We start from the raw sequence: 12,627 nt of genomic DNA on the forward strand, positions 1-12,627 counted from the left end.
CTGTTTTGAAATTATAAATGTAGCTTTACATCTATAGGGCTGAAGTGGCATAACCCTTTATAAATGAAATAATTGACTCTAAAGAAGTAGAAATAGCTAGATCTAAAGAACTCGAAAGTAGAAATACTTTATAAAGTAGGTTATTCGTCTAATAGATGCTTGTTATAGCCTTTTAACTTCACTCTCTGGGGAACTATACAGCATAACTCTCAAACATAGTTAGGGCCTCTCAAAATTCATTGAACAAAATTATTCGTGGAGACATGTTTGTTTCACCTACTTATAGTAAGCAGTGGTATAAAAGTGAGGCCAAACAAATATTACCACTATCTTGCCACCTGAAGAGGCTTTCAATTTGGAATCCATTTTTCTTTGTTTATCTATAATCCAAGCTGTCCCTAGTAAATCCAGTGAAATATTGTTGGAAAACTATGTGGGGGAATACTATAGCATTTTAGAATTTATAGACAAAATTTCCATCTAGCAAACACTTTTAAATCACGAAGTATAATTCCCATCTAAAATCTGTTTAAAGTCAGATTTTAAACATTACATAACTGAAAGATATTTGCTTGTAAAAATGGCTTGAAATATGCTATTGGTAATGTTATTAGTAGACAAAAAAACAAGTATATATACTTTTAGCTGAATCCAACATATATTAATAAAAACTCAAAGGGGAGTTTAAAGTAAGGATAGTTTTATTCATTACAAATACTATGTCATTAACAGCTATTATGAATAGATCTATTAAGTACTAATCAGACTTATTCAGTGTTTACCAAAACTATATACGGCAAGAAAAAGTATCCTTAGAGCATAAAGTTCCCTCTGATATTAAAATAAAAGCCTATTTAAGTCTATTTTTGCATCTGAAGGGTAAATGCAGATACATCAGAGCACAAAACGAAGCACTTGATATTACAGCACCAAAAACAAAAATGTGGAAAATAACTTAGCACATTAATTTTAATTAAACAAATAGTTAATGGTGCTCTCCACATACCTACTGACTCTAAGACAGGATATCAGGAAACAGAATGGTACGTTTTTAATCTGCAGAGGCAACTAACTTAAATGAAGGATTTTAGTGAGTTTTCTCTACAAACTACTAAAGATTTATGGGTTTTGATACTTATATAGTCATAGTCTACTATAGATTATAAAAACAAGGACTTTTTAAAAATTACAAACAGTAGAAGGATCAACAAGTTAGAGAATAACAGAAGTAAAGAGTACTTAGTATATTTTGTTGATTCAATTCATACACAGAATTGAAACACTGGTCTTAGTGTTTATTATAATACATTTAAAAATGGAATGGCTCATAGCATGGGTTTGCTCCTAAAATGTCCATGGTGACCTTTGGCTGGTTGCTACCCTCCCTCCTCCTTCACTTGTGAGGTGCCTATATACCAGGTAAGCACCTAAAGGGAACACGCAGGAAGAGTCTGAATCACTTCTAAAGTTTTTGAGTTTCACGAAGAAGATATTTTGAAATCATAATTCAAATGCTAAATGGATACTTGGACACAACCAACATAATCCAAGCTGGTAAGTCCACTTCTTTAAAGACCAATACAACAAACATGGATTCAGTACTCGGAAAGGATTATGGAACATTGAAAGACATTCAATTTTCAATGCAAATCAGGCTGAGCCTCCACTCTCATTACTAGTGCTGCTGCACAGCCTACTCTACAAACATGACCAGGTCCCATCAACTGTCTACACACATTGGTCAGTAAAGCGCAAGCCCCCAAATCTTTTCACATGCCTTTGAAAACAGAATGAAAAGCAGTTTTGCCATGAATATCAGTTGGCTTTTACTTTAATTTGGAAGGATGTGTGCCAAATACACAAATGAAGTTTACTGTCCAGTGATGTGTCCCAATATAGCAAAAAGAAATATTACATAGTTTTTGTTCTCTTTCTCCAAGGCATATCCCTTGTATGGATGAGAAGCTTTAATGACTTTTAACTAAAAGAAAGCAGCAACCAAGAAAAGGCTGCAGTTCTCTGTGCTATGAACTAAGCCCCTGGCTTCTGGGAACAAAATCATGGAAGCAGATGTGGTGTGGTCTGTGCCTCAGCAGATTAATAACTTCAATACAACACTGCCAGCAAATGTGCAGAAATGGCTGAAGTTTAAAAAAAAAAAAAAAAATCCTGGACCCCTTTTACCATTGCCCTCAAACTCCTTTACCTGAATTTCCATTACCAACTTTAAAAGACGATATACTTTCAGAATAGAATTGCCTTACATCTGCTGATATAAACACTTTTACTGAAATCAGTCTTTTTATTTAGTCAATACCAAAATGTCAATAAAATAAATGTATAAAAATATTTCAAAATGTTTTAAAATATCTTTTTGCTACTGAATGTTTTTTCGTTAGTCATCAGAATATGGACTTACTGACTTCATTTGTTAATATGATTTCTCTTATTAGTGATATAATTCAAGTAATTACTTTGAAAAATACATTTTATCTACTTTTTCAGCTTTGCATTTCCCTTTTCAAACCAAATGAAACACACTAAACTCTCTAAATCTAGGCATGAATTCCATGGCAGGCTGCTCAAATCAATTTATTGAGCTGCCTCAAATTTCTAGCTCTATCATTCTAAATAGTGCAAGATGTTTATTAGTATCTTACACAAGGAATTTCCAAAGCTGCTTGTTCCCCAGAACACTAGTAATCTGGTCCCAGGTATCATTTTAGGTAATCCTAGTTTAGTTTGGTGATACAATCATCTGTATATTTGTCATTATAGAAATGGTTACAATAATGATAATAACTTCCAGCTATTAATACTTTGTTAATATTATTTCTAACACCAACAAAATGCCATAAGGAAGTTTTATCTTCATTTCATAGTTGAGGAAAGAGGGGCTCAACAGTGGCATGTAACTTGCCTGAAGACACCAGCAAGTAAGTGGTAGGCTTGACTTCGAATCCCCAGATCTGTCTGACTCCAAAACTTACATTCTTTCCACTATACCGAACTCAAGCTCCCGTTCCATGAGTCTCTATTATGAACGTTACCTTGAGAAGGCATTTTATGACAAAGAGTCTTAATGAAAGATTATATACACTTCTTCAAATAATAAGAAAATAAGCCACTAAAATTATGAAAGACCAATACAAGTAAAATTAAACACTTTCCTGTAGGTAGTTATGGATAAGAAAACTGTTAAAATATGCAAAAACAGGAATAAAAAACCTGAGGAAAGCTAGAACCAAAATAAAATGTGTATCAAAAATGGAAGGAGTCCCATGTACATGTTAATCACCAGTAATGTAATTTTCAAAATAACTTCATTAGTTATTTTAAGTGTGATAGGATCTGGTTTGTGTTTTTCTTATGTAGCAGTAGAAAAAACAGAATTTTAACCTGAAAAGTAATCCAGCTGGGTGAATAAAATTGTTTTAAAAATATTGAAAAATATGTCTTATGTAGCTTTCATTTTAAGAAATTCAACAATAAAAAATTATATAAATATATAATGATACTTACAAGTAATACTAACCAAGAAGGATCTTATCCCAAATTCACAGATTTGCTTCCATTTAGTATGAAATTTGGATGTGATCCCAGGGATAATGATCTCTGCTGGAACATAGAACTGAATTGAATATGTCACAAAAATGCCAAAGGAATACAGAATTTTCACTGATTGATATAACCTGTTGAAAAAAATTTTCAAAATTTAGTCATTTTTAATGTGAATTTAGCTTTCCTCCTTTATTTTTAATATTAAGATAAATAAGAAATCCAGAATACCAAATTAGGCCAGAACCTTACTAACTAAAAATGCTTGTTTAAAAAAAAGGTAAATTGATCTCTAACTAAATTTCTAGAGGATACAAGAACAATTCATTTTGACAAAATGGAAAGCTTGAATATGCATGCCAGGGTTTGGGGTATATTGGTAAAAAGATTTCATTTTGGGATAAGTCAATATTCTGAAGATTAGACTCAGCCCCCGAAGAGCTAATGCTTTCTCAACTTTCTTTTTTAAAATTGAGCCTACTATATGTCTTAAATCCTGAGTCATACCGTCATTAATCTTTACATAGAAGAAAAACTCGCATTAAACTAAAGTATAGTTCTTGGGTGAAAATCTTTGGAGGTATGTCATTAGTTGCAGAAATGTCGTCCATCTTAAGTCTAAAAGCAGGCATCTAAACCATTTCAACTTGCAAAGTTCTCTAAATTATACACACAATCTATGTTTAAATTTACATTAAATAAGGGACATACAGTTGCTGGGTAAGGTTGTTGTTATTCTTTTGTGCAAATTAACTTATCTCTTTGATACACAGTGCTTCAAAACAGCACAGCAATTTTCAGTTTTATAAATATCTTTAGATTTCTACATTGTGGATAACCTGTCAAAACTTCACATGCATGTCTTGATAAAGACTTCAGTAACTTTCTTAAGCACAGAAAAAGAAGACTTTTTAAATGTTGATAATGACATGAAGAGAAAACACAGAATTGTAGGATCTAGAGGAAGGAACATCGTAGAATCCACTCTTTTGGGTTGCAGACTAATGAAATTAATGTGCTGTATTTTAAAAAAACATTTTAACATTTTATAACATTTAAAAGAAAAGCCCAATCATCCTGCATTTCTTAAGTAAAAAGCAGAGAAAACACTGTTGGTTCAGTGTGCTGCAGCATCAGGGCAGTGATTAACACCTACGTCCTCTTTCAACAGAAACATCTTCCCACAGTTTTCTCATTTAAGAGTTCTACTTTCCCACCTAAAATTCCCATGCACAGGGAAGTGCTTTCTTTCTTACAAAAGAATGCAATCGTTTTAAAAGGATTATATTCTACTTTTGGTACATAATGTCAAGGCATATAAACCTTGACATTAATGGAGCTTTAAGTATAAATGTACTTAATATATAAGTATATAAAGTTGACATTAATGGAGCTTTATTTCTGATGTCTTAATATTTAAAGCAGCAAGGATTTTTAAATTTCACTTTTAAGTTCAAGGGTACATGTGCAGGTTATACAGGTAATTTTGTATCATGGGGGCTTGTTGTACAGATTATTTCACCACCCAGGTATTAAGCCTAGTACCCACTGGTTATTTTTTCTGATCCTCTCCCTCCTTACACCCTTCACCCTCAATAGGCCCCAGTGTGTGTTGCTCCCCTCCATGTGTCCATGTGCTCTCATCATTTAGCTCCCACTTATAAGTAAGAATATGTAGTATTTGGTTTTCTGTTCCCATGTTAGTTTGCTAAGGATAATGACGTCCAGTTCCATCTATGTTCCTACAAAGAACATCATCTCAACTCTTTTTTATGGCTGCATAGTATTCCATGATGTATATATACCACATCTTCTTTATCACTGACAGGCATTTAGGTTGATTCATTTTCTTTGCTATTGTGAATTGTGCTGCAATGAAAAAAGGCACATATGTCTTTATAACAGAACGATTTATATTTCTTTGGGTATAAACCCAGTAATGGGACTACTGGATCAAATAGTATTTCTGTTTTAAGGTCTTTGAGCAATCGCCACACTGTCTTCCACAATGTCTTGAACTAACTTATACTCCCACCAACAGTTTATAATAAGTGTTGTTCCTTTTTCTCCATAACCTCACTAGCATGTTATTTTTTTGACTTTTTAGTAATAGCCATTCTGACTAGTGTGAGATGGTATCACGCTGTGGTTTTGATTTGCATTTCTCTAATGATCAGTAATATTGAGATTTTTTTTTTTCATATGATTGTTGGCAGCACGTATGTCTTCCTCTGAGAAGTGTCTGTTCATGTCCTTTGCCCACTTTTTTTTTTTTTTGAGACGGGGTCTCACTCTGTTGCCCAGGCTGGAGTGCAGTGGCACAATCTTAGCTCACTGCAACCTCTGACTCCCTGGTTCAAGTGATTCTCCTGCCTCAGCCTCCCACGTAGCTGGGACTTATAGGTGCCCGCCACCACATCTAATTTTTGTATTTTTAGTAGCGACAGGGTTTCACCATATTGGCCAGGCTGGTCTCAAACTCTCAACCTTGTGATCTGCCCACCTTAGCCTCCCAAACCCTTTGCCCACTTTTTAATGAGATTTTTTTCCTATAAATTCCTTGAAGTTCCTTTAGATGTTTGATATTAGATCTTTGTTCAATGCATAGTTTGCAAAAATTTTCTTCCATTCTGTAGATTGTCTCTTCACTCTGTTGATAGTTTTCTTTGCTGTGCAGAAGTTCTTTAGTTTAATTAGATCCCATTTGCCAATTTTCACTTTTGTTGCAATTGCTTTTGGTATCTTCATTATAAAATCTTTGCTCATTCCTATGTCCAGAATGGTACTGGTTAGGTTGTCTTCCAGGGTTTTTTATAGTCCGGGATTTCACATTTAAGCATTTATTCCATCTTGAGTTAATTTTTTGTATATGGTGTTAAGGAAGGGGTACAGTTTCAGTCTATCCCATATGGCTGGCCAGTTATCTTAGCACCATTTATTCAACAGCAAATCCTTTCCCCATTGCTTGTTTTTGTCAGGTTTTCCAAAGATTAGATTTGCAGGTGTGTGGCCTTACTTCTGGGCTCTCTATTCTGTTCCATTGGTCTATGTGTCTATGTGTCTGTTTTTGTACCAGTACAATGCTGTTTCAGCTACTGCAGCCCTGTCGTATAGTTTAGAGTTGGGCAGTGTGATGCCTCCAGCTTTGTTCTTTTTGCTGAGGATTGCCTTGATCCTTCAGGCTCATTTTTGGTTCCACGTGAATTTTAAAATAGTTTTTTCTAGTTCTGTGAAGAATGTCAATGGCAGTTTAACAGGAATAGCATTAGATCTATAAATTGCTTTGGGCAGTGTGGCCATTTTGATATTGATTCTATCCATGAGCATGGAATGTTGTTCCATTTGTTTGTGTCGTCTCTGATTTCTCTGAGCAGTGTTTTGTAATTCTTGTTGTAGAGATCTTTCACCTCCCTGGTTAGCTGTATCCCTAGGTATTTTATTCTTTATGTGGCACTTGTGAATTGGGGCAACACAATGCCATCCACAATTGCCACATAAAGATTTGGCTCTCAGCTTGACTGTTATTGGCGTATAGAAATGTTGACTTTTTTGCACACTGATTTTGTAGCTTGAGACTTTGCTGAAGTTGCTTATCAGCTTCAGAAACCTTTGGGCTTACTAGGGGTTTTCTAGATATGGGATCACGTCATCTGAAAACAAGGATAGTTTGCAGATCTTGCAGTTCTTCCTATTTTGATGCCCTTTGTTTCTTTCTCTTGCCTGATTGCTCTGGCCAAGACTTCCAATACTACGTTGAATTGGCGTGGTGAGAGTAGTAAGGATTATAAACAGTCTCTAAACTATGGCCAAGCAAGAAGAGATTCAATAAGTATTCTGCTATATTTATCATACAAGAAGAAGAAGAAATTTAAAAGCTTAGTAAAAATAGATTTGAGAATACACAGCACCATTAGGAAGGAAAGAACTCCATAGAGCTAACAACATTTAAAACTTAATTTTAAAAATTAGCTAAGGATGTATTTCTCAGCTTGAGGCTTAAAGGCTAAACACAAATGGTCAAGTTACTGAATATATACAACATAACTGAAAGACTTGTGTTTCCTATACTCTGATATGTAACTGTGGATAATTAAACAAATATTCTTGTTAGTTTATTAGTTTAACAAAAGGACATTCCTTTTTCTTAATTGTCTTTTCACTTATATGTTTTTAAAATGTGATTAATAATATATTTAGTATTTTTTAAAATAAAAATACATCATTTTGCATATAAGTACTATTACTTTTTTACTGACAAAATAAAGTTACATCAGCTAAGAATCTGGTTATTATTAATATCATTAATTATATGCAAATATTACTATTTGGTGTTACAAAGAGTAAAAATGGGAAATAAAATGGTATGGATCTTTTAGAAGTTGGTATATCTACTAATGAACCAAAGAATAGCTATATAGAAATAAGAGGGCATCTTTAAAAAGTACCACAGTTTAATACGAACTGTTTCACCCCTACTACTTTTCTGTTTCAAGAACCCACTTATTTCTATGTTTGGAATCTATATTTTCAATCACTCTAAACTATTTTTCTCTACTTAACTTTTGTATAGATATTATCACAACCTTTTCTTCATTTGGGTTTTAAGCAGCAACTATTTGGCTTCTTTTGTACTACGTTTTAGAAATGAAGAAAGTTGAAAGGAAAAATCTACCCAGTAAACCCTCTTTCTAAAGAAAACTAACCTTTCTTAAAGTCACAAGAATTTGTTTTGAGGGTATAAAAAACATCAAACAACTTTAAACAACACTTAGTGTACATTAAATGGTCTTTTCAAACTCCTCGCTGCCAAAGATCCTGAGAGCTACAGACTGTTTCATTCTTCTCTGTATATCCCTTCAATGCACTTAGTATTAACAGGTGATTGATACTTATTAAATATTAATTATCAAAATAGATACGGATAGGTAATTCTTAGAAACTACAACCATTTAACATGACAAATATTAATAGCACTTCAAAGAATAAAATTATTTATGCTTGGAAACAAAATCTATTATAATGATAGTAAAGAATTTAATACCTTAATAAAGGACAGAAATGAATATTTTTAATAATTATTTTTCAGCCAATATATTGAATCAGATTATAGGGAGAAAACAACTTAATGTTCCAGTGAAAATATCAGTTTTGAAAACATAGATTATCAAAATTAATAATGCTTTTACTCTTTTCCCCACAGTGGCTAATAAGTTAATCTTCAGGTATGAATAACTTTAAATTTTTTAAAAACCAACTTGGGAAATGAGTTGTTGACTGCTTCTCTGTCTCTCACGGTTGAATACAGAAGCTACCCTTGGAAATAACGTGGTAAGTCACTTTCCCTCTTGGATCCTTCATGATGCTCAGGTTGAGAATCTTGAGGATTTAACTCTGTCAAGAAGTCATCTTAATTGAGAACTATCTGCTATCCTTGCCAAGAGCCTCATCTCACTCTAGGCTAAAAAATAAGACAACTATGGTTATGTATCATTCATCACTAGATTGAATGCCTTGAACTAGTAAAACCTTTAAAATACATTCTTTCCTTCAAAAGCTAAATGCAATACATGTACAGTATTGCTCATAACTAATTTTCAAAGATGACAGTTCACAAAAATTAAGGGTAATAATAACTTGGAGCTTCTCTAATCCATACTTGCTTTATCCTATGGCCTCTTTCAAATTCAATCTTTTCTTGCAGAAATAACCATAATATACTCTGAGATTTTGTCAATTTGTACCAAAAGCCCTTTATAGCTTTTCATAGCTAGTAACCATTAGTTCTCTAGGATACTCTTATAACAGTCATTGGCTTTCATACTCCGCCAATAGAGTACATTGCACAATCTCTAACTTCCGAGGCCTCTCATGTGAAGCACAGGAAAGAAGTGAGAGACTCATATATAGTATATTAAAAAAGAAATATTAGATATAATCCCTTAATTATTCTAGTCCAAACTTCTCACTTTATCGAATGCCATGACTGTAAAAAGACAAGCAACTCTTCTCTTGTATCCCTCAGTTGTGACTATCATTTTAATTGTCCCACAATGGCAGAGTCCACACAGAAACAGACTATAGGCTGCATAAGGCATATCTCCACAGTGCAAAGACATCAACCAACGCAAGTTCTCTAAAGGGAAATATTTATCTTGACTGGCTTTCCTGTTTTTTCCAGATTTTTGTTGTTTCTTAGGATACTTGTACTAGGGTTTCCTCTAATGAAAAGTGGTATCTAGCTAGACGTCCTTGAATAGAAACTATGATCTAATGGTCCCTTTTAAATAAAGAGTCTCAACTAGTTCCATTCTAATTGGAAAGTCACAGCAATTAGAAATAAGGTCAGATGTACAAAGGGGCTGTGGGAAAAGGGAAGGATTAATTTGAGCTACTGCGGGGACAGTGTCACCCTCCAAGGTTGAGTTGTGAATACCAAAAGCATCCTGTCTTATTCTTGCCCACTATTTCTGCACCACATTCTTATGTGCCTGGGAATACAAACCTTTCAATGTGAATGTGTGCACACTCCCACTTCAGAACCTTCCCCCCTAAAATATTCTTACTTGCTTTTGTAAATAAGACCAGGAAAGAATTCTGACATTACTTCCATGTACATTTTATATTTGACATTAAAAATAGTTGTCAAATTTATTTCTAAAATGATTATTTTTAAGACTTAGTCAAAATATTATTATTATTATTAATATTATTGAGACAAAATGTCTCTCTGTTTCCCAGGCTGGAGCGCAATGGTACCATCACAGCTCACTGGATAATCAACCTCCCGGGCTCAAGTGATCCTCCCACATCAGCCTCCCAAATAGGTGCGATTACAGGCTTGGGCCACCATGCATGGCTAATTTTTAAATTTTGTGTAGAGTTGGAGTTTCACTATGTTATGCACGCTAGTCTCAAACTTCTGGCCTCAAGTGATCCTCCCACCTTTTCCTCCCAAAGCACTGGGATTGCAGACATATGCCACCATACCTGGCTCAAAATATTACTCTAAATAAGGAAAAAAAAAATCATTCTATTTTCCAAACATTGTATGGTATTTGAAAAGATGAACTTACTACCATATTTTTTAGCTTGATTCTCTTATAATAAGCTGTTAGGCTTCTAGTTCATTAAGCTTCTAGTTTCATATTATAAAAAAGAAACCAAAAAACACATTTAAAGGGAACAAAATTATATAGTTAACTATAAAGAGTTAATAAAATAAATGCTAAATAACCATATATCTTATTTGTAATTATGACTCTACTTTGAAATATATTTATAACATTTGAAACATGTTTCCATCTTGAAATACATTTATGTTAAAGTAAAATTGTAATAAAAAATACAGACACATCACATGTGTGCCCCTTGTGCAATCTGGAAACTATCCCAGGTACATTTGCTCTATCATAAATGGCTTCCTACAAACATTTGTCCTAGCAACATTTTTGACTCCAATGCCCAGGATTCAAATGACTACTAAATGACAAATTCTCACCAGGAGGCCAGTCAGAAGATATAATTCCTGCTGTTGTTGCTTTTTCACTAATATTTTAAGACATTTAAGATTACACAGACTTTTTTTATCCAAGTAGCTAATGTAGTAATGTGACAATAATTCAGTCAGCAATTCTGAATTTATTCTTTGCATATGTGAAAACTAAGGAGTTATCTTCCATCTTGTAAACAAGGAAATAAGTCTGCATGGTAATCACTGTCACTATCTTTGAAAATTTTTCAAAGACAAACCTCTGGAAAAAGGAAAAATCATATACATATAATGCTTCATTTAGCAGGATATGGTCCCAATACTAAAGAGAACATTAAGATGATGCACCATTTTGTTTTATTATTTATAATGTGTCCCAACTGTGTTCTGAAAGGAGTTGGACAATACACACTATGAAGCTGACCAAAATAGCAAGTATGATGTAATCTATTATTCTATCAGGAACCCTGATGGTTTGGGTTTTTTTGGCAATAAGGACAGGTATTAATTTTTTTATTAAAATGTGTCCATATGAAAATAATCCCTGTTCTACTCTTATACTTGACTTGGATTTGGAATAACCTCCAATTTTAAACATTTTTTAAAAAAATCCCAGAAGAACCCTAAATTCATATTTACTCTCCTCCGAAGAGTATGAAAAAATTCCAGATTGCACAAAATAAATAAATCACAGTAATTTTTTTTTTTTTTTTTTTTTTGAGACAGAATTTTGCTCTTGTCACCCAGGCTGGATTGCAATGTCGCAATCTCGGCTCACTGCAACCTCCGCCTCCCGGGTTCAAGCGATTCTCCTGCCTCAGCCTCCTGAGTAGCTGGGATTATAAGCACCTGCCACCACGCCCAGCTAATTTTTGTATTTTTAGTACAGACGGGGTTTCACCATGTTGGCCAGGCTGGTCTCAAACTCCTGACCTCAGATGATCCACCCACCTCTGCTTCCCAAAGTGATGGGATTCCAGGAAATCACAGTAAAAATTTTAAATGTTTAAACCATAAATCCAAGAACATGCCTTTATCATCAAACAGTGGTACATTATAAAATATATAAACCAATATTGACAAATTCATATACACCTACCATACGTCTTGGGGAAGATTTAAAGTTATGCTGCCTTTGATTTCATCACGGAAACACATATATCCTAAAGTAGCTAATGTTACATACACAGTCGTAACAATCCCCATGCCAATATTCAACGCTTGAGGGAAACGCTTTGATTCTTTCATTTGGTTTTCCAGTGGAAGGACCTAAGAAAAGAATACAATTCTTTTTTTTTTTAAGGGAATAAAAGTATTTACAAATAACAGTGTCTCTTACACACAAATTGGTTATTACAGGCTATCTGCAAATTTTTTTCCTTTACAACACATATAATTGTTGAAGTACACTTCCATTGCTATATATTTATGCCACCTATTTTAAAATTCTTAAAAAGATTTAAACTCATCTCTTGGCAGGCAAACCTGCTAGTTGGTTTTAATAACCTTTTTATTTTGGGATAATTTTAGATTTACAGAAAAGTTACAAAGATAACACAGATATCTCCCATATACCCCGA

The 12,627-nt window shown here is 33.7% G+C and overlaps 2 protein-coding genes across 3 annotated transcripts in view; one reads left to right on the forward strand and one right to left on the reverse strand.

The window, feature by feature from the left end:
- CEP295 (centrosomal protein 295) overlaps positions 1-12,627 on the forward strand; it is a 1,096,927-nt gene that overhangs the window by 517,391 nt on the left and 566,909 nt on the right. The gene's annotated exons all lie outside the window — the stretch shown is intronic.
- The window catches only part of SLC36A4 (solute carrier family 36 member 4), a 52,995-nt gene that overhangs the window by 6,181 nt on the left and 34,187 nt on the right, over positions 1-12,627 (reverse strand). The window contains exons 9-10 of one of the 2 annotated variants that reach the window (XM_050758914.1): positions 12,147-12,316; positions 3,523-3,692 (exon numbers count right to left, since the gene is read on the reverse strand). In XM_050758914.1, coding sequence (XP_050614871.1) covers positions 3,523-3,692; positions 12,147-12,316 — 340 coding nt within the window. The remainder of the gene's footprint in view (positions 1-3,522; positions 3,693-12,146; positions 12,317-12,627) is intronic. The other variant, XM_050758915.1, reaches the window with a different exon arrangement.

Source organism: Macaca thibetana, chromosome 14, assembly GCF_024542745.1.
Source record: "Macaca thibetana thibetana isolate TM-01 chromosome 14, ASM2454274v1, whole genome shotgun sequence".
NCBI classification, from domain to species: Eukaryota; Metazoa; Chordata; class Mammalia; order Primates; family Cercopithecidae; genus Macaca; species Macaca thibetana.